Source organism: Watersipora subatra, chromosome 10 (genome assembly GCF_963576615.1).
Source record: "Watersipora subatra chromosome 10, tzWatSuba1.1, whole genome shotgun sequence".
Lineage (NCBI taxonomy): Eukaryota > Metazoa > Bryozoa > Gymnolaemata > Cheilostomatida > Watersiporidae > Watersipora > Watersipora subatra.
In genome coordinates this window covers 28,543,344-28,568,515 of record NC_088717.1, presented here as the reverse complement: position 1 = coordinate 28,568,515, position 25,172 = coordinate 28,543,344, and the positions used below count along the sequence as shown (strand labels likewise).

General features: G+C 35.7%; 1 protein-coding gene across 2 annotated transcripts in view; it reads left to right on the top strand.

Moving 5' to 3' along the window:
- LOC137406509 (WD repeat-containing protein 19-like) overlaps positions 1 to 25,172 on the top strand; it is a 61,423-nt gene that overhangs the window by 18,930 nt on the left and 17,321 nt on the right. For both annotated transcript variants that reach the window (XM_068093089.1, XM_068093088.1), the window contains 7 exons: positions 364 to 513; positions 7,655 to 7,802; positions 14,861 to 15,024; positions 15,343 to 15,478; positions 17,874 to 18,046; positions 18,773 to 19,011; positions 24,368 to 24,526. In XM_068093089.1, the coding sequence (XP_067949190.1) occupies positions 364 to 513; positions 7,655 to 7,802; positions 14,861 to 15,024; positions 15,343 to 15,478; positions 17,874 to 18,046; positions 18,773 to 19,011; positions 24,368 to 24,526 (1,169 nt within the window). The remainder of the gene's footprint in view (positions 1 to 363; positions 514 to 7,654; positions 7,803 to 14,860; positions 15,025 to 15,342; positions 15,479 to 17,873; positions 18,047 to 18,772; positions 19,012 to 24,367; positions 24,527 to 25,172) is intronic.

The following is a 25,172-nucleotide window of genomic DNA, read 5'->3' as shown; positions in this document are numbered from 1 at the left end:
TGTTTGCATCTATAGATGTCATGTCATATAGGTGTCATGTCATATAGGTGTCATGTCATATAGATGTCATGTCATATAGGTGATCAGGCACTTTCGCTTGATTTCTGTGTTTTAACCGCAATCAAGTTTTGTCGATTTTAATTTTGAAACATCAAAAACAATCACCAATAATAGAGAAATACCAACACTTTCCGATAAAATCTACTTAGATTTTGTGCAGTTCATCTTTAAGAACCATTGAATTCTTTTTTGTGGCTTCAAAAGTTTAGAATGCCAAAACCTAAACAGTAGACTGGATGTTTTTGACAGATAGCTTTCTTTGCACTTTCTCTTTTACCAAACCATCTAGCCCTTTTCATACAGAAAGGAGACCTCAAGTACTTCTTCGTCGAAGACTGGGCGTATGTGAACGAGTTTAGACACATCTGCGGCATAAAGCAGATTTATCCAGACCACTCAGGCACAAGGCTAATATTTGTGGATGACCGTAGCGATGGTTACGTGTACAATCCTGTGAGTCACGTTTGTCATTATAATAGCCTTTTAGTCGACTATTTGTACATATCAGTTTGCAGTCGGTTGTATATGTGCGTGTCTATATACATAAAGTGGGTCGCCCGAGTGGGTGGACATGTCTACTCAAAGTCAGGTCTCCTAGCGGTGACCTGAGAGTTTGAGCACTTGTTTCAAGAACTTACATAATTACATAAATCTCAATGTTCGCCTGTCGGTCATCAGCTGTACTTCATATTACATCCATTGATCTCACTATATACAAACTGTATATCCTATTCACGATTGCACATGCCAAATTATTAATTAATACAGTGCGCCCACGGGTTACGATGCCCTGTTATAACAAGTTTTTCGCCTTTCGATATGGAACACAATGATTTTCATCGTTACCATATGAAAATGATTTTTTTTTGCCATTCGATATCACTAAACATTTCTCTCGATTAAAGTTTTCAATCGGTGTACTGTTACGATAAAATAAGGAAAATGCCGATATGCTATTTGCCGAAATCTCCTACAATGCCTGAAACAGATACGATGATTGTTTTTTCACTATCTCAGTTCAGCGTAATTCATTATAAGTTTTAGTGAAAATGAAACTGAAACATAAGTGGTAAAATTTTAGCTGATGACAAAGTGGAAGTTTAGTTTAGTAAAATACATACTAAAACTTAGCTTTAATTATGTGTTTAGTAAGCTAAATTCATATAATTTAGTTTTAACATTTATGTTAGATGTCTGTTTTGAAGGTAAGAACTCTCCACCGCACTTTCTTCACGTAGTCCATTGTAATGTTTCATTTTATTGCAGATCATAGCCACTAAATACTATAAAGTTTCCATAGGTAACTATTGTTACTAAAGTTAACATATTATTTTGTTACTAATTTTTACTATGTACATAAAAATAAAACATTTAGTTTATAAAATTTTGATGATTTTCACCAGGAGTGTTTGTATTAGATAATTACTATAGGTTTATATAACACTCAGGGTGGGGTGGGTGGGGCTGGGGTATGTGGGGGGGTGGTGGTGTGGTGTATATAAAAAAGGTCACTGTTCCAGCAGAAGCTATCTACCAGAACTTTGAATGTGACGATGCTGGTGTCTCTCGTTACCGGTACAAATGTAAGAATGAGATATCGGACTGTCTTTGTCTGACTGAACGGAGAGAGAATGTAGAGGCTATTCCTACTCGATAATACAATTGTCAGAGTGAAAAGACTGAACCTTTGCCGCATTTTAGCAATTGAACCTTAGGAAAAACCAGACATAGAAGTTCACGAAAAAGAATTTTGTTTCATTGAGTCCATAGAGTTCCAATTAATACGCCATTTAACGAGTGAAATTGAGATAAAGTTGTACACGTACAGTATATAGTAACGGTCGTGAATAGCTTTCGTAGACTCGTAGTTTGGCTGTTCTATTACCAATTTGCGGTTGGGATCTTCGTCAGTTAAAATCCAGCAGAATGCGAGCTTTTAATTCCAAGATTTTAATAGCTAGAGCTGGACATATCGAACTACACACATACACACAAACTTTGAGATATAAATATATCTATAGACCTGATAGTTTGAGATATACTAGATGAATGCCCGGCTGTGTCCGGGTAATAAAATAATCTTTGCAAAGAAAATTAGTTTTCATTTAACTTATACAACAGTTATCATCATAACTTTTAAACATCATGAAAAAAATGTTTTGTGCAGTACAAATAATTTAAGAGAATACTTAAAACAACTGTAAAGGTGTTTAAATGTGAAATAATTACCGTATTCCGTAAAATACCGTATTTGTTACAATGGTTGTGATGAAAAGTGAATTGTTAACGATAAAATTACAATGAACTGACAAAACCAAATGAAAATCACGCATATTTTGAATTAATACTAAAAAGAGTACAGAGAAGCGCTTCTATGAAAAAGTTTACTGTTGCTGCAGAAGTTATTCATCAAAGTTTTGAATATGACTATATTAGTACCTCTCGATAGTGTTTACTATTACAATCGTAAAAATTAAATATCGTAATTAATGTATGATGCATAATTAATAATTAATGCATAAATGTAAGATGTTGCACTTAGGTTTTGCATAAATGTATATTGCACAACTAATATAATCGTATGCGTATATATGCCACCCGGGAACTCATCTAGATCTGTTGAAGGCCTGAATCAGCTTTTTGAGTTTGTTTTTTCACATTTTCCGTTATCACAGATATTAGTCATGGGTGATTTTAATTTTCCCGATATTGATTGGGAGTCTTATTCGACAAAAATAAGCTCAAACAATAAAGGTTGTCATCAAATTTTTTTGAACTGCTTGGCGGAGTATAATCTTAGACAAATGGTCAATAGGCCGACACATTTTAAAGGAAATATTTTAGACTTGGTCTTAACATCGGACTCAGAATTTATTGAAAAAGTTGAGGTTGTGGAACCTGGTCTGAGTGATCATTTTTTAGTAGAAGTTGAGCTCAACATATCAAAAACTGACAAGGTAGCTAGCAAAGATTTTTATTTTGTATATGAAAAAGCAGATACCATGGCAATCAGGAAATTTTTACTTCAAGCTTTGGAAGACATCAAGGACGCGATAAAAACAGGACACAATATTGACCAATTGTGGAATATTTTTGAGAAAGCCGTTAAATCTGCTGTCAATGATTTTGTTCCTAAAAAGACAATAAAACAACGAAATAACAGGGAACCAGTATGGTTCAACTCTCAGGCACGTAAGGCTGTGTGCAAACAACGAAAACTATACAATAAGTTTAAAAAAACACACTCTCCTGACTTGATGGCCGAATACAAAATTATGAGACGCGAAAATAAAAAGATGTTTCGCAAAATTGAGCAGGATTATTATAATCGAGTTTTGTACGAACCACTCCGGGCTGGCATAAGCAAACCTTTTTTCTCTTTTATGAGGCGCACTCAGGGTCGCAAGAACAGCCCCTCCGCCCTACTAGCTAATATGCAATCAGAGTCGGAGATGGTTAATAATTTTAACATGTTTTTTCAAAGTGTTTTCACAAAGGCAGATGAATTTTTTCCTGAATACGATTTACCGGATACCAGCACCAGTCCAATAATAGTCACTTGTGAGGGCGTGGAGAAAATGATCGTAGGTCTTGTAAAGGGCAAAGCCCCTGGGCCCGACGGCTTAAGAAAAGAGGACTTCATGGTTGACGTCAGCACAGTGTCAGCAATGCTCACACTGGTTTACCAATACTCTTTAAATACCGGAAGTTTACCTTCTGCATGGAAATTAGCCAATGTCACACCAGTTTATAAAAAAGGCGATAAGACTCTCGCCGGAAATTATCGCCCTGTCTCACTAACATCAATAGCGTGCAAGATGCTTGAACACATCATTTTGAGCTATATCAATAAGAGCCTAAATCTTTCCTCGCATCAGCACGGCTTTAGGCATGGACTGTCGTGTACCACTCAACTGGTCACTGTTGTCCATGATCTTATGGATGCAAATAATGAAAATCAGCAAATACACGCTGCAGTTCTTGACTTTTCGAAGGCCTTTGATAAGGTATCACATTCTCTGCTTATAGTTAAACTTTTAGGTGCTGGGGTCCATCATTCGATTGTTTATTGGATTCAAAATTTTTTAAGCAACCGATTTCAAAAAGTTATTATAAACGGTCATGCATCAGCACCCTTAAAAGTCCACTCTGGAGTGCCGCAGGGCTCCGTTTTGGGGCCCACACTCTTTTTAATATATATTGACAATGTCGGATCAGTTTTAAAACACTCCACCATCAGACTGTTTGCTGATGACGCTCTTCTGTACAGTCGAATTGATAATCACCATGATTGCATGAATTTTCAGTCTGACCTCACTGCCTTGGAAAATTGGGCCTCTGAGTCCAAAATGATTTTTAATGTAACAAAGTGTCAAATTGTAAATTTTAATTTCACGTCAGACTCTGGCGTCCCAGCTGAGTACAACCTTTATAATACCAATCTGGAAGTTGTGGATAGCTTTAAATATTTGGGCGTGATTATTACAAATACATTGAGCTGGGACCACCATATAACATCGATTTGTACCAAAGCATTACAAACCTTGGGAATGATAAAACGGGTTCTTTTTAATGCTCCTAATAAAGTAAAGAAAATCGCATATTTGACTTTATGTAGACCCGCCTTGGAGTACGCTTGTGAGGTCTGGGACCCTTTTTTAGTCAAACACATATCTCAAATTGAATTTATACAAAGAAGAGCCGTGAGATTTATATGTAATTTGAAAGGAGTTGCTAGTGTAACGGAAGCTCGAGAGAATATCCAGTTGGAAGTTTTAGAGATCAGAAGAAAACGAGCAAGACTCAACCTTTTAATAAACATTTTATCTAATAGCACACACTCAGCGCTAATTGAAAGTTTTAATTTTTTAATGTCCCAACCACACCAGTATGACACCAGATCATCTCGGTCTAACGCTCCAAAGGCAATCGCCTGCAACACAAACACATATTTTAACAGCTTCATTCCACGAACTTCTCGGGATATTAGATTGGGAGATCATTAGAACAGGAAAGTTTTATTAATTGATGTTTTAAATTCACTTGTTCAAATAGATAAATTTTTATTCTTATACAATCTATGCAAACGGTCTCCACTTCCTCCTTTTGAGGTCTCGAGACTCTTTTTAATCAGAATCAGAATCAGAATCAGGGGAATGGTTGTGATTTTCCTTCGTGTAGAATATAAGTAATGTCATATTCATCCTGATGAACTATCGTTGACTGATTTATTTATGTAAAACCACAGTACTATGATAAAGACTGTTTTTGTTTGTTATGTACTCAGCATAGAAAAACATTCATATGTTAATAAAAAAAAATATAATTATGTTGATGGGAAGGGTTAGCAAAATATTTGTATCGAGTGATTTATTTTGAGCAGCCGAACGATCTTCTGATAAATCTGCTGTGTAATTATAATTTATAATTGTTCCTCAAGTTTTTTTGTTTACAATAGAAATATTTAACTCAAATACATAACAACTACTAATGAAACCGTGTCCTGTCTCTATACGTATGGTATCTAGGAATCGAAGTTACTTCGGTGGCCGTGTGACATGTGCCACGAACCGAACCAGCCTCCGAACCGAACCGATCCTACGTCGGTTCGGTGCTCGTGTGACCACGCCTTAAGTCGGTTGCTTCGTCTGAGCAATGCTAAGACAAGTACTTTTCTTAGTTTTAATTTTCTATCCATCTTCAACGATAGCGATCACTCGATGCGCGTGGTACTAGCTTTTGCTACTAAACCGAAACGCGAATGTTTACGCACGTCTCAATGGTCTGTTATTAATTAGGCCACACCCATCGCTGACGCTCCAGTGACCGCGTTAGATATGAGAACGTAATGTCGACGACTGTTCCCTGATACAAACGCGGATGGCTTTGTGCTAGTGTGAACATTGTCGTCATCGACAATCACCGAAGTATTGTTGCATCAACGCCGAGATACGGCGACATAGTGTGAACCAGCCTTTACATTTGCACTTAATAGAAGATTTAAAAATGAAACGGTACAATTGAAAATTACAAATAAGACAATAAATAACGAATTTTAAAATGACTCTTACAAAAAATTTCAAAAGAAGAATAAAGTCAAAAGGTAATATTAATTCATACTAAATACTTCGTACATATTTAGCTTTAATCGTGATAAGGATACCGTAGATGAGCTAAATCATATGACAATGGCTTAGCCTTGTATTTTGGTGCGTGCGTTTTCCATCTTCAATCTTAGCGAACTCAGTTCCATTCAGTTACCATGGAAATTTGTATAGCTAGGTTTTAATCACTATGGCTGGACACACTGACAACAGAAAACAAAAGACAAACATAAGCAAATGTTGAGGCTTATATGGATATATATTTTAAGTAACTATTTGGACTGTGATTATGTTCACCTCGCACAAGAAGATGCTCTTAAAGGTTGACTTGCAATAAAATTCACATTATAGTTATTTGGTATCAAAAGATTCACCATGTCTTACTCTGTAGTGTTGTAGGTGCAAAATATGTGGAAATGTGATTATAAGCTCTTAAAAGCTCAAACGAAAAGCCGCCGTAGATTGGAATCTCTTTATTTCTCTGACGTAGTCATGAAGTTTGGCTACTGTCTTGTCACGTGATGTTCTCATGTGAATTGAAAGGCCAATAAAAAGCTCAATATAAAACTTATCGTAGCACTAGTTTATGACAAGCACTTCGAGTTTTACCGAAGACCCCGTATCAAATATAGATGCTCGCTACTTTACAGTTTTGTTTCGGTTTGGTCAAATCGGCAAGTCATAATCTAATCATGTGACTCAATACTTCACAAATAATTTCTGCAGCACTTTTCGATTATTAGAAGTGACCAACAGGTTCGTCATGATTATCAGACAATGATATTTACTCCTTCAAGCTAAGGCTAAAAAATTAAACGAATTTTTACGGTAAGTTATAAGATGTCACTGCTAAAAGTGACAGCTGACGATGACGATAAAATAGACGCGTAAGAACAATAGACATAGTTTTATTGAATGAAATATTTCGACGAATAAGGTTGCATGAAAGTGTAAACAGAAACCGTCTCTCACAACTACATCATGTTTGAGCCGTTTTGGAAAGAGAATCCAAACTACGGCGGTCTCGTGTGGCTGCGATTTTCTGTTAGTTTTTGAGCCTTTAAGAGCTTGTAATCACCTTTCCACATATTTTGCACCTACAACACAACAGAGTAAGACATGGTGAATCTTTTCATGTCAAATAACTGTAATGTGAATTTTGTTGCAAGTCAATCTTTAAGTGAAGATACTGCAATATTGTTGGTTCTATTCCTGTATGCCAACAGGCCTTCTACATTTTCTCACGCAATAAAGCGGTGTAATAGGTTCTATTATTTCTTTTGGTGACCAAAAAGTCATTCTTTCAGATGTGAGACCATATTAGAATCTATGATCAGTTCGTGTAGCTAGTGCTTTTATTGTGCGTTTCTCCGGTGTTGTCCGTGCCTGGCAAACTGCCAGCTCTTTGAATCTATTAAATTAGATCTAGGATGTTTTCAAGTGCTTCGTTCAGCATACTAACCCACCTGGCAAACTCGGTGATGTTTTAGGTAAACGATGAGCTTGTAGTCGTAGAGGAATTTCCAAATCAATCTCGAGGCTGTCTATGGGAGAATAGCGCTAATGACAGAGGGATATTTATAACATACGACAGCGATGCTATCTATTCCTATGTCTACTCCAAACACAGCATGAAAGGTTAGTCAAGTTTGTACTCGATTGTTGGTGTATGTACTTGTATAGTTATATGGTTGTGTGTACTTGTATAGTCCTATGGTTGTGTGTAGTTGTATAATTTTATGGTTGTGTGTACTTGTAAAGTTCTATGGTTGTATGTAGTTGTATAGTTTTATGGTTGTGTGTACTTGTATAGTTAAATGGTTCTTTGTAGTTGTATAGTTATATGGTTGTGTGTACTTGTAAAGTCCTATGGTTGTGTGTACTTGTATAGTTATATGGTTGTGTGTACTTGTATAGTCCTATGGTTGTGTGTAGTTGTATAGTTATATGGTTGTGTGTAGTTGTATAGTTATATGGTTGTGTGTACTTGTATAGTCCTATGGTTGTGTGTAGTTGTATAGTTATATGGTTGTGTGTAGTTGTATAGTCCTATGGTTGTATGTAGTTGTATAGTTTTATGGTTGTGCGTACTTGTAAAGTCCTATGGTTGTATGTAGTTGTATAGTCCTATGGTTGTGTGTAGTTGTATAGTTATATGGTTGTGTGTAGTTGTATAGTCCTATGGTTGTGTGTACTTGTATAGTCCTATGGTTGTGTGTAGTTGTATAGTTACATGGTTGTGTGTACTTGTATAGTCCTATGGTTGTATGTAGTTGTATAGTTTTATGGTTGTGTGTACTTGTAAAGTTCTATGGTTGTATGTAGTTGTATAGTTTTATGGTTGTGTGTACTTGTATAGTTATATGGTTCTTTGTAGTTGTATAGTTATATGGTTGTGTGTACTTGTAAAGTCCTATGGTTGTGTGTACTTGTATAGTTATATGGTTGTGTGTACTTGTATAGTCCTATGGTTGTGTGTAGTTGTATAGTTATATGGTTGTGTGTAGTTGTATAGTTATATGGTTGTGTGTACTTGTATAGTCCTATGGTTGTGTGTAGTTGTATAGTTATATGGTTGTGTGTACTTGTAAAGTCCTATGGTTGTGTGTGGTTGTATAGTTATATGGTTGTATGTACTTGTAAAGTCCTATGGTTGTGTGTAGTTGTATAGTTTTATGGTTGTGTGTACTTGTAAAGTCCTATGGTTGTGTGTAGTTGTATAGTTATATGGTTGTGTGTACTTGTATAGTCCTATGGTTGTGTGTAGTTGTATAGTTTTATGGTTGTGTGTACTTGTAAAGTTCTATGGTTGCATGTAGTTGTATAGTTTTATGGTTGTGTGTACTTGTAAAGTCCTATGGTTGTGTGTAGTTGTATAGTTTTATGGTTGTGTGTACTTGTAAAGTTCTATGGTTGTATGTAGTTGTATAGTTTTATGGTTGTGTGTACTTGTAAAGTCCTATGGTTGTGTGTAGTTGTATAGTTTTATGGTTGTGTGTACTTGTAAAGTCCTATGGTTGTGTGTAGTTGTATAGTTTTATGGTTGTGTGTACTTGTAAAGTCCTATGGTTGTGTGTAGTTGTATAGTTTTATGGTTGTGTGTACTTGTAAAGTCCTATGGTTGTGTGTAGTTGTATAGTTATATGGTTGTGTGTACTTGTATAGTCCTATGGTTGTGTGTAGTTGTATAGTTATATGGTTGTGTGTACTTGTAAAGTCCTATGGTTGTGTGTAGTTGTATAGTTATATGGTTGTGTGTACTTGTATAGTCCTATGGTTGTGTGTAGTTGTATAGTTTTATGGTTGTGTGTACTTGTAAAGTTCTATGGTTGTATGTAGTTGTATAGTTTTATGGTTGTGTGTACTTGTAAAGTCCTATGGTTGTGTGTAGTTGTATAGTTTTATGGTTGTGTGTACTTGTAAAGTCCTATGGTTGTGTGTAGTTGTATAGTTTTATGGTTGTGTGTACTTGTAAAGTCCTATGGTTGTGTGTAGTTGTATAGTTATATGGTTGTGTGTACTTGTATAGTCCTATGGTTGTGTGTAGTTGTATAGTTATATGGTTGTGTGTACTTGTATAGTCCTATGGTTGTGTGTAGTTGTATAGTTTTATGGTTGTGTGTTCTTGTAAAGTTCTATGGTTGTATGTAGTTGTATAGTTTTATGGTTGTGTGTACTTGTAAAGTCCTATGGTTGTGTGTAGTTGTATAGTTTTATGGTTGTGTGTACTTGTAAAGTCCTATGGTTGTGTGTAGTTGTATAGTTTTATGGTTGTGTGTACTTGTAAAGTTCTATGGTTGTATGTAGTTGTATAGTTTTATGGTTGTGTGTACTTGTATAGTTATATGGTTGTATGTAGTTGTATAGTTTGATGGTTGTGTGTACTTGTATAGTTATATGGTTGTATGTAGTTGTATAGTTTTATGGTTGTGTGTACTTGTATAGTTATATGGTTGTGTGTACTTGTATAGTCCTATGGTTGTGTGTAGTTGTATAGTTTTATGGTTGTGTGTACTTGTAAAGTTCTATGGTTGTATGTAGTTGTATAGTTTTATGGTTGTGTGTACTTGTAAAGTCCTATGGTTGTGTGTAGTTGTATAGTTTTATGGTTGTGTGTACTTGTATAGTTATATGGTTGTGTGTACTTGTAAAGTCCTATGGTTGTATGTAGTTGGATAGTTTTATGGTTGTGTGTACTTGTAAAGTCCTATGGTTGTGTGTAGTTGTATAGTTATATGGTTGTGTGTACTTGTAAAGTCCTATGGTTGTGTGTAGTTGTATAGTTTTATGGTTGTGTTTACTTGTAAAGTTCTATGGTTGTATGTAGTTGTATAGTTTTATGGTTGTGTGTACTTGTAAAGTCCTATGGTTGTGTGTAGTTGTATAGTTTTATGGTTGTGTGTACTTGTATAGTTATATGGTTGTGTGTACTTGTAAAGTCCTATGGTTGTGTGTAGTTGTATAGTTATATGGTTGTGTGTACTTGTAAAGTTCTAGGGTTGTGTGTAGTTGTATAGTTATATGGTTGTGTGTACTTGTATAGTTATATGGTTGTGTGTACTTGTAAAGTCCTATGGTTGTGTGTAGTTGTATAGTTTTATGGTTGTGTGTACTTGTAAAGTTCTATGGTTGTATGTAGTTGTATAGTTTTATGGTTGTGTGTACTTGTATAGTTATATGGTTGTTTGTAGTTGTATAGTTTTATGGTTGTGTGTACTTGTAAAGTTTTATGGTTGTATGTAGTTGTATAGTCCTATGGTTGTGTGTAGTTGTATAGTTATATGGTTGTGTGTACTTGTTTAGTTATATGGTTGTGTGTACTTGTAAAGTCCTATGGTTGTGTGTAGTTGTATAGTTATATGGTTGTGTGTACTTGTAAAGTCCTATGGTTGTGTGTAGTTGTATAGTTATATGGTTGTGTGTACTTGTAAAGTCCTATGGTTGTGTGTAGTTGTATATTTATATGGTTGTGTGTACTTGTATAGTCCTATGGTTGTGTGTAGTTGTATAGTCCTATGGTTGTGTGTAGTTGTATAGTTTTATGGTTGTGTGTACTTGTAAAGTTCTATGGTTGTATGTAGTTGTATAGTTTTATGGTTGTGTGTACTTGTAAAGTCCTATGGTTGTATGTAGTTGTATAGTTTTATGGTTGTGTGTACTTGAAAAGTCCTATGGTTGTGTGTAGTTGTATAGTTTTATGGTTGTGTGTACTTGTTAAGTCCTATGGTTGTATGTAGTTGTATAGTTTTATGGTTGTGTGTACTTGTAAAGTCCTATGGTTGTGTGTAGTTGTATAGTTTTATGGTTGTGTGTACTTGTATAGTTATATGGTTGTGTGTAGTTGTATAGTTTTATGGTTGTGTGTACTTGTAAAGTTATATGTTTGTGTGTACTTGTAAAGTCCTATGGTTGTATGTAGTTGTATAGTTTTATGGTTGTATGTAGTTGTATAGTCCTATGGTTGTGTGTAGCTGTATAGTTATATGGTTGTGTGTACTTGTATAGTTATATGGTTGTGTGTACTTGTAAAGTTCTATGGTTGTATGTAGTTGTATAGTTTTATGGTTGTATGTAGTTGTATAGTCCTATGGTTGTGTGTAGTTGTATAGTTATATGGTTGTGTGTACTTGTATAGTTATATGGTTGTGTGTACTTGTAAAGTCCTATGGTTGTGTGTAGTTGTATAGTTATATGGTTGTGTGTACTTGTAAAGTCCTATGGTTGTGTGTAGTTGTATAGTTATATGGTTGTGTGTACTTGTAAAGTCCTATGGTTGTGTGTAGTTGTATAGTTATATGGTTGTGTGTACTTGTATAGTCCTATGGTTGTGTGTAGTTGTATAGTCCTATGGTTGTGTGTACTTGTATAGTTTTATGGTTGTGTGTACTTGTAAAGTTCTATGGTTGTATGTAGTTGTATAGTTTTATGGTTGTGTGTACTTGTAAAGTCCTATGGTTGTATGTAGTTGTATAGTTTTATGGTTGTGCGTACTTGTAAAGTTCTATGGTGGTATGTAGTTGTATAGTTTTATGGTTGTGCGTACTTGTAAAGTTCTATGGTGGTATGTAGTTGTATAGTTTTATGGTTGTGTGTACTTGTAAAGTCCTATGGTTGTGTGTAGTTGTATAGTTATATGGTTGTGTGTACTTGTAAAGTCCTATGGTTGTTTGTAGTTGTATAGTTTTATGGTTGTGTGTACTTGTAAAGTTCTATGGTTGTATGTAGTTGTATAGTTTTATGGTTGTGTGTACTTGTAAAGTTCTATGGTTGTATGTAGTTGTATAGTTTTATGGTTGTGTGTACTTGTATAGTTATATGGTTGTTTGTAGTTGTATAGTTTTATGGTTGTGTGTACTTGTAAAGTTCTATGGTTGTATGTAGTTGTATAGTTTTATGGTTGTGTGTACTTGTATAGTTATATGGTTGTATGTAGTTGTATAGTTTGATGGTTGTGTGTACTTGTATAGTTATATGGTTGTATGTAGTTGTATAGTTTTATGGTTGTGTGTACTTGTATAGTTATATGGTTGTGTGTACTTGTATAGTCCTATGGTTGTGTGTAGTTGTATAGTTTTATGGTTGTGTGTACTTGTAAAGTTCTATGGTTGTATGTAGTTGTATAGTTTTATGGTTGTGTGTACTTGTAAAGTCCTATGGTTGTGTGTAGTTGTATAGTTTTATGGTTGTGTGTACTTGTATAGTTATATGGTTGTGTGTACTTGTAAAGTCCTATGGTTGTATGTAGTTGGATAGTTTTATGGTTGTGTGTACTTGTAAAGTCCTATGGTTGTGTGTAGTTGTATAGTTATATGGTTGTGTGTACTTGTAAAGTCCTATGGTTGTGTGTAGTTGTATAGTTTTATGGTTGTGTGTACTTGTAAAGTTCTATGGTTGTATGTAGTTGTATAGTTTTATGGTTGTGTGTACTTGTAAAGTCCTATGGTTGTGTGTAGTTGTATAGTTTTATGGTTGTGTGTACTTGTATAGTTATATGGTTGTGTGTACTTGTAAAGTCCTATGGTTGTGTGTAGTTGTATAGTTATATGGTTGTGTGTACTTGTAAAGTTCTATGGTTGTGTGTAGTTGTATAGTTATATGGTTGTGTGTACTTGTATAGTTATATGGTTGTGTGTACTTGTAAAGTCCTATGGTTGTGTGTAGTTGTATAGTTTTATGGTTGTGTGTACTTGTAAAGTTCTATGGTTGTATGTAGTTGTATAGTTTTATGGTTGTGTGTACTTGTATAATTATATGGTTGTTTGTAGTTGTATAGTTTTATGGTTGTGTGTACTTGTAAAGTTTTATGGTTGTATGTAGTTGTATAGTTTTATGGTTGTGTGTACTTGTATAGTTATATGGTTGTTTGTGGTTGTATAGTTTTATGGTTGTGTGTACTTGTAAAGTTCTATGGTTGTATGTAGTTGTATAGTTTTATGGTTGTGTGTACTTGTATAGTTATATGGTTGCGTGTACTTGTATAGTCCTATGGTTGTGTGTAGTTGTATAGTTTTATGGTTGTGTGTACTTGTATAGTTATATGGTTGTGTGTAGTTGTAAAGTCCTATGGTTGTGTGTAGTTGTATAGTTATATGGTTGTGTGTACTTGTAAAGTCCTATGGTTGTGTGTAGTTGTATAGTTATATGGTTGTGTGTACTTGTAAAGTTCTATGGTTGTATGTAGTTGTATAGTTTTATGGTTGTGTGTACTTGTAAAGTCCTATGGTTGTATGTAGTTGTATAGTTTTATGGTTGTGTGTACTTGTAAAGTCCTATGGTTGTGTGTAGTTGTATAGTTTTATGGTTGTGTGTACTTGTAAAGTCCTATGGTTGTGTGTAGTTGTATAGTTTTATGGTTGTGTGTACTTGTAAAGTCCTATGGTTGTATGTAGTTGTATAGTTTTATGGTTGTGCGTACTTGTAAAGTTCTATGGTTGTATGTAGTTGTATAGTTTTATGGTTGTGTGTACTTGTAAAGTCCTATGGTTGTATGTAGTTGTATAGTTTTATGGTTGTGTGTACTTGTATAGTTATATGGTTGTGTGTACTTGTAAAGTCCTATGGTTGTGTGTAGTTGTATAGTTATATGGTTGTGTGTACTTGTAAAGTTCTATGGTTGTATGTAGTTGTATAGTTTTATGGTTGTGTGTACTTGTAAAGTCCTATGGTTGTGTGTAGTTGTATAGTTTTATGGTTGTGTGTACTTGTAAAGTCCTATGGTTGTGTGTAGTTGTATAGTTTTATGGTTGTGTGTACTTGTAAAGTCCTATGGTTGTATGTAGTTGTATAGTTTTATGGTTGTGCGTACTTGTAAAGTCCTATGGTTGTATGTAGTTGTATAGTTTTATGGTTGTGTGTACTTGTAAAGTCCTATGGTTGTGTGTAGTTGTATAGTTTTATGGTTGTGTGTAGTTGTATAGTCCTATGGTTGTGTGTAGTTGTATAGTTTTATGGTTGTGTGTAGTTGTAAAGTCCTATGGTTGTGTGTAGTTGTATAGTTTTATGGTTGTGTGTACTTGTAAAGTTCTATGGTTGTGTGTAGTTGTATAGTTTTATGGTTGTGTGTACTTGTAAAGTTTATGGTTGTATGTAGTTGCATAGTTCTGTGGTTGTGCGTAGTTATTTTGTGTACCAGTTGAGCTGTATTCTTGCTAAAGCATTGCATAATTTCTACTGTGGTAAATATTCCTCGTATGCAGGCAATGACTGTACTCTGGCTGGAAAGACTAAGCTCCCATTTGGAACCATTCCACTAATGCTAAATTGTGGGGAGGTGACTCTGCAGACCCCTAGTGGTAAAGTCATGAACATTTCTCTCGAGTCTCATACCACCCACAGGGCGCAAGACCTTACACAAAATGAAGTGAGTAGTAGAGATCTTTCTCTTTTAATAATATGGTTGTACTAATCCTAAGGTATAAGAAGGGTAAGAATGATTCGCCTTGTCTATTGAGACAGTTGGAAATGGGTAGCTCTGATTTGATGAGTTCTCAACTCAGACATCTTGGCGAGTTTCCTAGACTACAGGTAGAAATGCGCACTAGGGACAGCAATACAGTTTCACGCTGTTCTTTTGTAACATTTCATACAAGAAAATAGTTCTGTGTTTCACCATTACCGGTAACCTAAATCACTATCTTATTATCGTGCCCGCTATGATGCTTGCTGTTTACCTGTGCAGCTGAGTACGGCACTCGAGCAGTGCATTAGACTGAAGAGATTCAAGGATGCTTGGAATTTCTGTAAGCACCTCAGCTCCATTGAGGCTTGGCAGCAGATGGGCAAGGCAGCGATGAGAGCTCTCGACATTGATTTCGGTAAATGTTATAATCATGCGTCGGTTTCCATGTTTACTACAGAATTACTATGTTTCTATGACGCAATTAATCTGTACGTTTGGATTATCAGCAAGATTAAAGCAGTTAATCTGTACGTTTGGATTATCCGCAAGATTAAAGCAGTTAATCTGTACGTTTGGATTAGCCACAAGATTAAGGCAACAAAAGTTCGCGAGTCAAGCGAGTTTTGTTACTCACAAATTTTTACTGACTGCTTCATACTTGCGAAAGATTGAAACAGCACTTAAGGATGATGCGCAAGAAAATGCTGCGCAAGCTGTTCCATTTTAACTCTTTTCCTCGCTTCAATTAATTTGATTGGCGCAGTTCTAAATAAGCCATTATGACCTCTGGCATAGAAATGCTTATCTTTTTTAAGAAAGCACCCACGTTAGTCCGCAACATGCTAATGTCCATAGAAACACTATAACTCACTATAGTCATACGATAACTCAGCGTAGGCACAACTCCTGATCCGCATGATCCGCATCGTGGAAAACATAATCAGTTTAATAGTTAGTTGATGCGGTGGTGTTAGCTAGCAACAGAAACATGTTTTATATCAGGAGCCAAGCATTGCACACGAAATGTTTGAATAGTAATTGTGTACTTCGGCTGATGTAGGTTACTGAGATAATGGAAACATTATTAAATTATTTATATCACTAGAGATAGATAGATATGATTTACACCGGTCAAGGCTGTTCAAAGTAAATTAATCGTAAAACAAAAATAAAAAGTAGTAAAGTAAAATTACGATTATTAAAAGAAAACGTTCTTTTTGCATAGCGTTGTTCTAAAACGTGGCAAGGTGTTGGTGTCTGATATAGGGTGTTGGTGTCTGATACAAGGTGTTGGTGTCTGGTATAAGGTGTTGGTGTTTGGTATAAGATGTTACTGTCTGGTATAAGGTGTTTGTGTCTGGTATAAGGTTTTAGTGTTTGGTATAAGATGTTAGTGTCTGATATAAGGTTTTGGTGTCTGATATAAGGTGTTGGTGTATGGTATAAGGTGTTGGTGTCTGGTGTAAGGTGCTGGTGTCTGGTATAAGGTGTTGGTGTCTGGTATAAGGTGTTGGTGTCTGATATAAGGTGTTGGTGTTTGGTATAAGGTGTTGGTGTCTGATATAAGGTGTTGGTGTCTGGTATAAGATGTTACTGTCTGGTATAAGGTGTTGGTGTCTGGTATAAGATGTTAGTGTCTGGTATAAGGTGTTGGTGTCTGGTATAAGGTGTTGGTGTCTGGTATAAGGTGTTGGTGTCTGGTATAAGGTGTTGGTGTCTGGTATAAGATGTTAGTGTCTGGTATAAGGTGTTGGTGTCTGGTATACGATGTTACTGTCTGGTATAAGGTGTTGGTGTCTGGTATAAGATGTTAGTGTCTGGTATAAGGTGTTGGTGTCTGGTATAAGGTGTTGGTGTCTGGTATAAGGTGTTGGTGTCTGGTATAAGGTGTTGGTGTCTGGTATAAGGTGTTGGTGTCTGGTATAAGGTGTTGGTGTCTGGTATAAGGTGTTGGTGTCTGGTATAAGGTGTTGGTGTCTGGTATAAGGTGTTGGTGTCTGGTATAAGTTGTTGGTGTCTGATATAAGGTGTTGGTGTCTGGTATAAGGTGTTGGTGTCTGGTATAAGGTGTTGGTGTCTGGTATAAGTTGTTGGTGTATGGTATAAGGTGTTGGTGTATGGTATAAGGTGTTAGTGTCTGGTATAAGGTGTTGGTGTATAGTATAAGGTGTAGTGGATTTTTAGGGAAAGCGAGAATATAATGTATGGGCAAGCGGGAATATAATGTATGGGCAAGCGGATGAGAGATGCAATCTGAATATTTTAAAAAGCAAATATCCAATAGCACAGTCAGCTCATCAGCATTAAGGGCATTTAGACGCTGGTCATAACTGTCTATATCAGGTAGCATAACTCTAAAACATAATTTCTGAGAGCGATCCGATCTTTCTTCATCAGTCTTTTAGACAAAAGGTGATCAGCTTGGAGCAGTATACCACAGAATAGACAATATACAATTCTGGTAATCTACCTATTTGAACCTCTAGTATCTTTCTGAGCTTAAAATGAGCATGAGTTTGAGCTAGCTCGATGCTAATGTTGATTTGGTAGAGAGAGCAGTTTCAAGCAGATCATAGACCTATTAACTATACAGTATAGTTAGAAGGTCTATCAGGTAAATGAACCCTAACCTACTATTCACAGGTCAAGTCTATTATGAAGTACTTTTGAATACCAAGCCGACTTTTTGAAACCAACCAAGAATAGAATCGGTGTCATAAGGTTTAAAACCTAGAAATATACTGTCAACATTTGAGGTTCCTGAGTGTGTACTCCGTTTTCAGTTTTATTTAGACTTGTTCCTTTTGTAGCCCTCAGGGTCTATCGGCATATAGGCGATGTTGGGATGGTAATGTCTCTTCATAAAATTCGCAATCTTGAAGACCATAAGCTGCTGTCAGGCTACATAGCCATGTTCTTAGGAGAGTTTGATGCTGCTCAAACAGCTTTTATGGAGTCTACACTGCCCCTGGCAGCACTTGAGGTTAGTTGGTTTTGTATGACTAGTTCAGCATCACAATATAATCAGATACATGTATAGTGAAGTTTATTAAGGTGTGCTAAGGTATGTATAGTAAAGTATACCTACCTAGATATAGAGTATGCATGTGCTTAGTCGACTTATATCCATACATATATATTGCAGTTTTGTGTCTTCAGTTGGTTAGCTACTCACTAAAAACAGCGCTGCACATCATTCTTTATGATATCTGTATGTTAAGTCTGTTTTGGTATGCTAATGTAAGTTATATTGCAATACTAAACATAAAATTAATTTACTATATGTTTACTGTACCTTTGTAAGTGTTCAGTACACATTTGTAAGTGTACCGTGTACATTTTTAGGTATTCAGTGTACAAATGTAGGTGTTTAATGTACACTAGTATAGAGTATATTTTATCTTATGCTTTGTTTTATTAGCTTGGTTACTATATTTGACATTAACATATAAAATACTAGATTACATCTTGTTCAGTATCAGTACAATATCTAGGTCAGTAGCAATATCAGTACAATACCTAGGTCAGTATCAATATCAGTACAATATCTAGGTCAGTATCAATATCAGTACAATATCTAGGTCAGTATCAATATCAGTACAATATCTAGGTCAGTGTCAATGTCAGTACAGTATCTAGGTCAGTGTCAATGTCAGTACAGTATCTAGGTCAGTCCTAAGTACGTTGACAATGACCAGCCATCTTGCAGATGAGGAGAGACCTCATGCACTGGGACAGCGCCCTAAGCCTTGCTAGACGGTTGGCTCCAGACCAGATTCCATACATTAGCAAGGAGTATGCTCAACAGCTTGAGTTTACAGGTGACTCACAAAATGCCCTAAAACATTATGAAGCTGGTATAACAAGGGAGGACAGCCGAAGAGATCATGATGAGTTATGTGCTGCCGGAGTGGCGAGAATGTGCATTCGGACCGGCGATATTCGAAGGTTTGATCTGTTTCATGTCTTTATGCTTTAGTTTCGCGGTACAGTAACTAGTAAATCTAGGCTATATCGATCAGTATGTATATACAAATACAGCATATATATTATATATACATATATCAATCATATATATAGATATATGATCAATATAGGTATATATGAGACAGATAAGTTAGTATAATCGTGAAAATGGCAGTAAATTGACTAAAAAATGTGCTCAACAAGTTTATGAGCTTGTAATAAAGTAATAAAGTAGAATCGAGTTTAAATGTCTACTTATCTTGTTGGTGGTTTCCTGCATTTGCATTCCTTAGGAGACAAGTAGTAGATGAGTTGGTAGTTTCCTGCATTTGCATTCCTTAGGAGACAAGTAGTAGATGAGTTGGTAGTTTCCTGCATTTGCATTCCTTAGGAGACAAGTAGTAGATGAGTTGGTAGTTTCCTGCATTTGCATTCCTTAGGAGACAAGTAGTAGATAAGTTGGTAGTTTTCTGCATTTGCATTCTTTAGGAGACAAGTAGTAGATAAGTTGGTAGTTTCCTGCATTTGCATTCCTTAGGAGACAAGTAGTAGATGAGTTGGTAGTTTCCTGCATTTGCATTCCTTAGGAGACAAGTAGTAGATAAGTTGGTAGTTTCCTGCATTTGCATTCTTTAGGAGACAAGTAGTAGATAAGTTGGTAGTTTCCTGCATTTGCATTCCTTAGGAGATAAGTAGTAGATAAGTTGGTAGTTTCCTGCATTTGCATTCTTTAGGAGACAAGTAGTAGATAAGTTGGTAGTTTCCTGCATTTGCATTCCTTAGGAGACAAGTAGTAGATAAGTTGGTAGTTTCCTGCATTTGCATTCCTTAGGAGACAAGTAGTAGATAAGTTGGTAGTTTCCTGCATTTGCATTCCTTAGGAGACAAGTAGTAGATAAGTTGGTAGTTTCCTGCATTTGCATTCTTTAGGAGACAAGTAGTAGATAAGTTGGTAGTTTCCTGCATTTGCATTCCTTAGGAGACAAGTAGTAGATAAGTTGGTAGTTTCCTGCATTTGCATTCTTTAGGAGACAAGTAGTAGATAAGTTGGTAGTTTCCTGCATTTGCATTCCTTAGGAGATAAGTAGTAGATAAGTTGGTAGTTTCCTGCATTTGCATTCCTTAGGAGACAAGTAGTAGATAAGTTGGTAGTTTCCTGCATTTGCATTCCTTAGGAGACAAGTAGTAGATAAGTTGGTAGTTTCCTGCATTTGCATTCCTTAGGAGACAAGTAGTAGATAAGTTGGTAGTTTCCTGCATTTGCATACTTTAGGAGACAAGTAGTAGATAAGTTGGTAGTTTTCTGCATTTGCATTCTTTAGGAGACAAGTAGTAGATAAGTTGGTAGTTTTCTGCATTTGCATTCTTTAGGAGACAAGTAGTAGATAAGTTGGTAGTTTCCTGCATTTGCATTCCTTAGGAGACAAGTAGAAGATAAGTTGGTAGTTTCCTGCATTTGCATTCTTTAGGAGACAAGTAGTAGATAAGTTGGTAGTTTCCTGCATTTGCATTCCTTAGGAGACAAGTAGTAGATAAGTTGGTAGTTTCCTGCATTTGCATTCCTTAGGAGACAAGTAGTAGATAAGTTGGTAGTTTCCTGCATTTGCATTCCTTAGGAGACAAGTAGTAGATAAGTTGGTAGTAAATAAATGAGTAGGCATAAGATGAGCAAACTTCATCATACTTTATATAATTAATATGTTTACACATATATTAATTTAAATTTCTATAAATCTCAATGTTTGTCTGTCATCCATCTGTCCAGCTATGGCGAAAAAGTTTCAAGTCAGGAAAAATCCATTTCACTGGATTTGAACTCGCAACATTCAAATCACGAGTCACTATATTGCGTATATTTAAATTTAATTTAAATTTGATTTATTTCATGACTCTAAGATTTTGACTGCTGATTGAATGTATCATTACAAATCACTTATTAGAGCACACAAACTGTATCATTCACAAACATTTCAAAAACCTTGACATTATAACACCTGATTTCAATCATCCTCACTTCCTACTCCTTTTTATTCTTCATCTGCTGGTCAACGAACATACAACTTTGTGATGTCTGCACTGTATAATAAATTGCCAGCGTCCTTGAAATTAACAAAACCTATTGGATAGTTCAAAACGGAGATAAGGCTCCACCTTAGCTCGGCTTGGTGAGTATTAGTGTCTACGCCTTATGCTGTCGACTCGAGCCTGCGACCGGTTAGCTCGGCTATTTCGCACTAGCCCCATCATCTCTGCTTTTGTTTGATTCTGGATATACAATTGTTTGAAACTTTTCTTTGTTTTCTTGTTCGTATGTATGCAATTGTATGTATTATATACTTGATGAAATAAATCACATACACGCTAAGCTAAGGTCACGCTCGTAACCACTAGGCTAAGGTCACGCTCGTAACCACTAGGCTAAGGTCACCCGCGTAACCACTTGGCTAAGGTCACCTGCGTAACCACTAGGCTAAGGTCACCTGTGTAACTACTTGGCTAAGGTCACCCGCGTAACCACTTGGCTAAGGTCACCCGCGTAACCACTTGGCTAAGGTCACCCGTGTAACCACTTGGCTAAGGTCACCCGCGTAACCACTAGGCTAAGGTCACCCGTGTAACTACTTGGCTAAGGTCACCCGCGTAACCACTTGGCTAAGGTCACCCGCGTAACCACTTGGCTAAGGTCACGCGCGTAACCACTTGGCTAGGCCAATCTTATTGTTTTTGGTTGTATATCTATTTTCATGACAATTGCAGGTTACCAACTAAATATGTACTGTTTACTATTAATTATTAAAACCTTAGTGTATGTTTTTGAATTTATAGAATTTTGGTAAAAGTCGTTTCAAAGTTCATTACCTATTTTTTTACTTTGTCATTTTCAAATGTGCCGTTTTAATTTTAAATATTCAAATTTACACTCCTATTTCCGTTATCTCTCAAGGGCATAGCTAAATCTACAAAGTACCCTCGTGGGTTTCACTACTATACATTTGTACCGGTAGCGAGAGGTACCGGTATCATCCATCAAAACTTTGAATACGACAAGCTTCTGCTGCGACAATAACCTTTTTTGTACACAAATTTCTACGTAGTCATTGTTCTTATTAATTCAACATATTCATGTTTTTTGTTTTCTTTTTTCAGTTAATGTTAATTGTTTCACTATCAAATCATTTTTCATTGTAGCAAAACAAACTATCTGGCCATTACTTGCTAATTATTTCACATTTAAACACCTTCACAGTTGTTTTATTTTTTCTCTCAATTTATTTGAACTGCACAACACACTTTTCTCATGTTATGAAGTGTAAAAGTTAGAATGGTAAATGGTATATACATTGAATAAAAATAAATTTTTTGTCCAAAGACTTTTTTATTACTCGAGCAATGCCGGGCCTTCATCTAGTCTATATATATAAGTGTCCTAGTGTATATAAGTCTCAGTGTCCATCTGTTCAGCTATAGCGATAAAGTTTTAATAACGAAAATTTAACGAAAACGAGGATTTGAGCTCATAACCTATAGTTCTGGAGGCGTCAAGCTCATCCTATGTTTACTTATCAAGCTTATATTCAGTTGACTTCGGTTCAACTGAATATAGCGATCAATAATGGTGAAGATAATCATAACATCGACTAAAATACGCATAAAGATGTTGCGTCACATGTAACAATACCAGCTGGCCTCACTAGGTGAATGTACGGCATTGTACGGGTAGTAAAAACAGCTTATGAACAGTTGCGTGTAACATAGTAGGTAAGGTAATGTATATAAGCTGCTTTTTATCACCCGGTCAATGCAGGGCATTCAGCTAGTATATACATGTATATAAATGTGAGTGTCCGTCTATCCAGCTATAGCCATCAAAATCCAGCAATGAATATCTGCTTCCTAGAGAATTAGATCTCGGAACCTCCAAGTCTGAAGACAGGCAACCTAAACCACTAAACCACGATCGTTCAACTGGTCGTAGTGATGAATGATCATGATGACATTCATTACATCGATTAAAATACTCATGATGAAATTGCTCTGGGGTATTAACTAGCACAGCTGATCGTTATGTAACAATTATTAAGCTGATTTCAAACATGTTACTGTTTTAGTAAAATTTAGATTACTAACTTACGAAGTAAATTTCTCGAATTCGTTAGGTAATTATTTTTTGCTCGTGCAACTTTGGGTATTCGCCTAGTAGTTAATATAAAACAGTCGCTTAGTAGTTAATATAAAACAGTCGCCTAGTAGTTAATATGAAACAGTCGCCTAGTAGTTAATATAAAACAGTCGCCTAGTAGTTAATATAAAACAGTCGCCTAGTAGTTAATATAAAACAGTCGCCTAGTAGTTAATATGAAACAGTCGCCTAGTAGTTAATATAAAACAGTCGCCTAGTAGTTAATATAAAACAGTCGCCTAGTAGTTAATATGAAACAGTCGCCTAGTAGTTAATATGAAACAGTCGCCTAGTAGTTTATATAAAACAGTCGCCTAGTAGTTAATATGAAACAGTCAGGCTCGATTTGTTATGAAATCGTTAAATTATATCGCTAATCTGACCTTTGGCAAGGTAGCTGATGGTCTGGTGCATTTGGGTAGATAAAAAGATTTCAACATCTTTGACTGAGCGGCAGTTACAAAGTTATGGAGGAGTCGTTCTCTATTTCACGGGAATTCTGCATGGACAATAAGAATCAAACATTTGCTGAGAGAATATGATACAGCGATTTGATGTCATATTTGTTTAAAAAACACATTGTTGATTTTACTTAATTTTTTTTATTGTTTGTTTGAATATTTGAAAAAACATTCGTTAGAGTAGAATAACTTCAAGCATGGGCTCTTCCAATTCTGTGTAGCTAGAGAACTTGACAAGTTGTTTGTCCCTATTGGTCAGTATTTAAATAGCCAACAGCCCCTGCTGACTGGCTGGAGTAAGAGCGCTTGTCATGGCAGATTGCTGACTGCTGACGGAGATTGTATGAGTGACTGAGAACTCTGAAGCTGATCTTGTCTGTAAAATATAGATATCAAAGCAAAGAGCTTCTTTTAAGACGCAAATCATTTTAGAACATCTATTATAATCTGCATTCATTCTGAGCGTGTTAGTTGAGATGCGACAGCAGAAAATAATACTCATCTAATAAAACAACTGTTGGAAGATGGTTTCATATAAAAAATCATAATAACTCACTCATAGAATAGAATCTTGTATATATATACATATATTTATTATGATATGTAATGAGTATTATAGTAGTCACTAGTTATATTATATATAATATAACTAGTGAGAATTATTTAGCTCATGTTCTTCTCTTTTTATCTTAAACAGGGGTGTCAATATGGCTGTAAAGATGCCAGGCAGGATACTGAAGAAAGAATGTGCGGCCATATTGGAAACGATGAAGCAGTGGAGCGAGGCTGGTATTTTGTATGAAAAGGGAGAGTATTGGGACAAGGCTGCCTCGGTCTATATCAAGAATAAAAACTGGTATGTATACTACAAGAGGCAACTTTACAGTAGCTTCACGCAAGGTGGTCTTTGACAGGAAGCATGACAATGTAGTCAAAGCCTTCAGACTTGTTGCTTATTATGTAGTAGACCGCTTATGTAGTATGCTTATAAAGTAGACCATATGTATGAAGTATCCTCTTTAATAACTTAACTAAAGCTCTTTATAAATAAATGGATACAAGTGTTCTGTTACCAGACTGGTATCATTCAGGTGATGTTTAGTGAGAGTTTCTATATTTTCCTGTGATGGATTAATGCTTTTAAAAATATGGAATATATGTCCTCGATTTCACTAGTTTAAGTTTATGCGAACCACTTTTTAGAATATAGTTGATGAATACTGTGTAAAAATGAGATGATATATCACTTCGTTATTATAAGTATAGTATACAGTAAATACAGGATGTAAGATGAGATAATTCCACATATGAAAGGAGTAATGTAAATATAGAATGTAAAGTGAGATAACTTCACATATAAAAGGAGTAGTGTAAATGCAGGATGTAAGATGAGATAACTCCTTATATGAAAGGAGTAGCGTAAATACAGAATGTAAGATGAGATAACTCCTTATATGAAAGGAGTAGCGTAAATACAGAATGTAAGATGAGATAACTCCTTA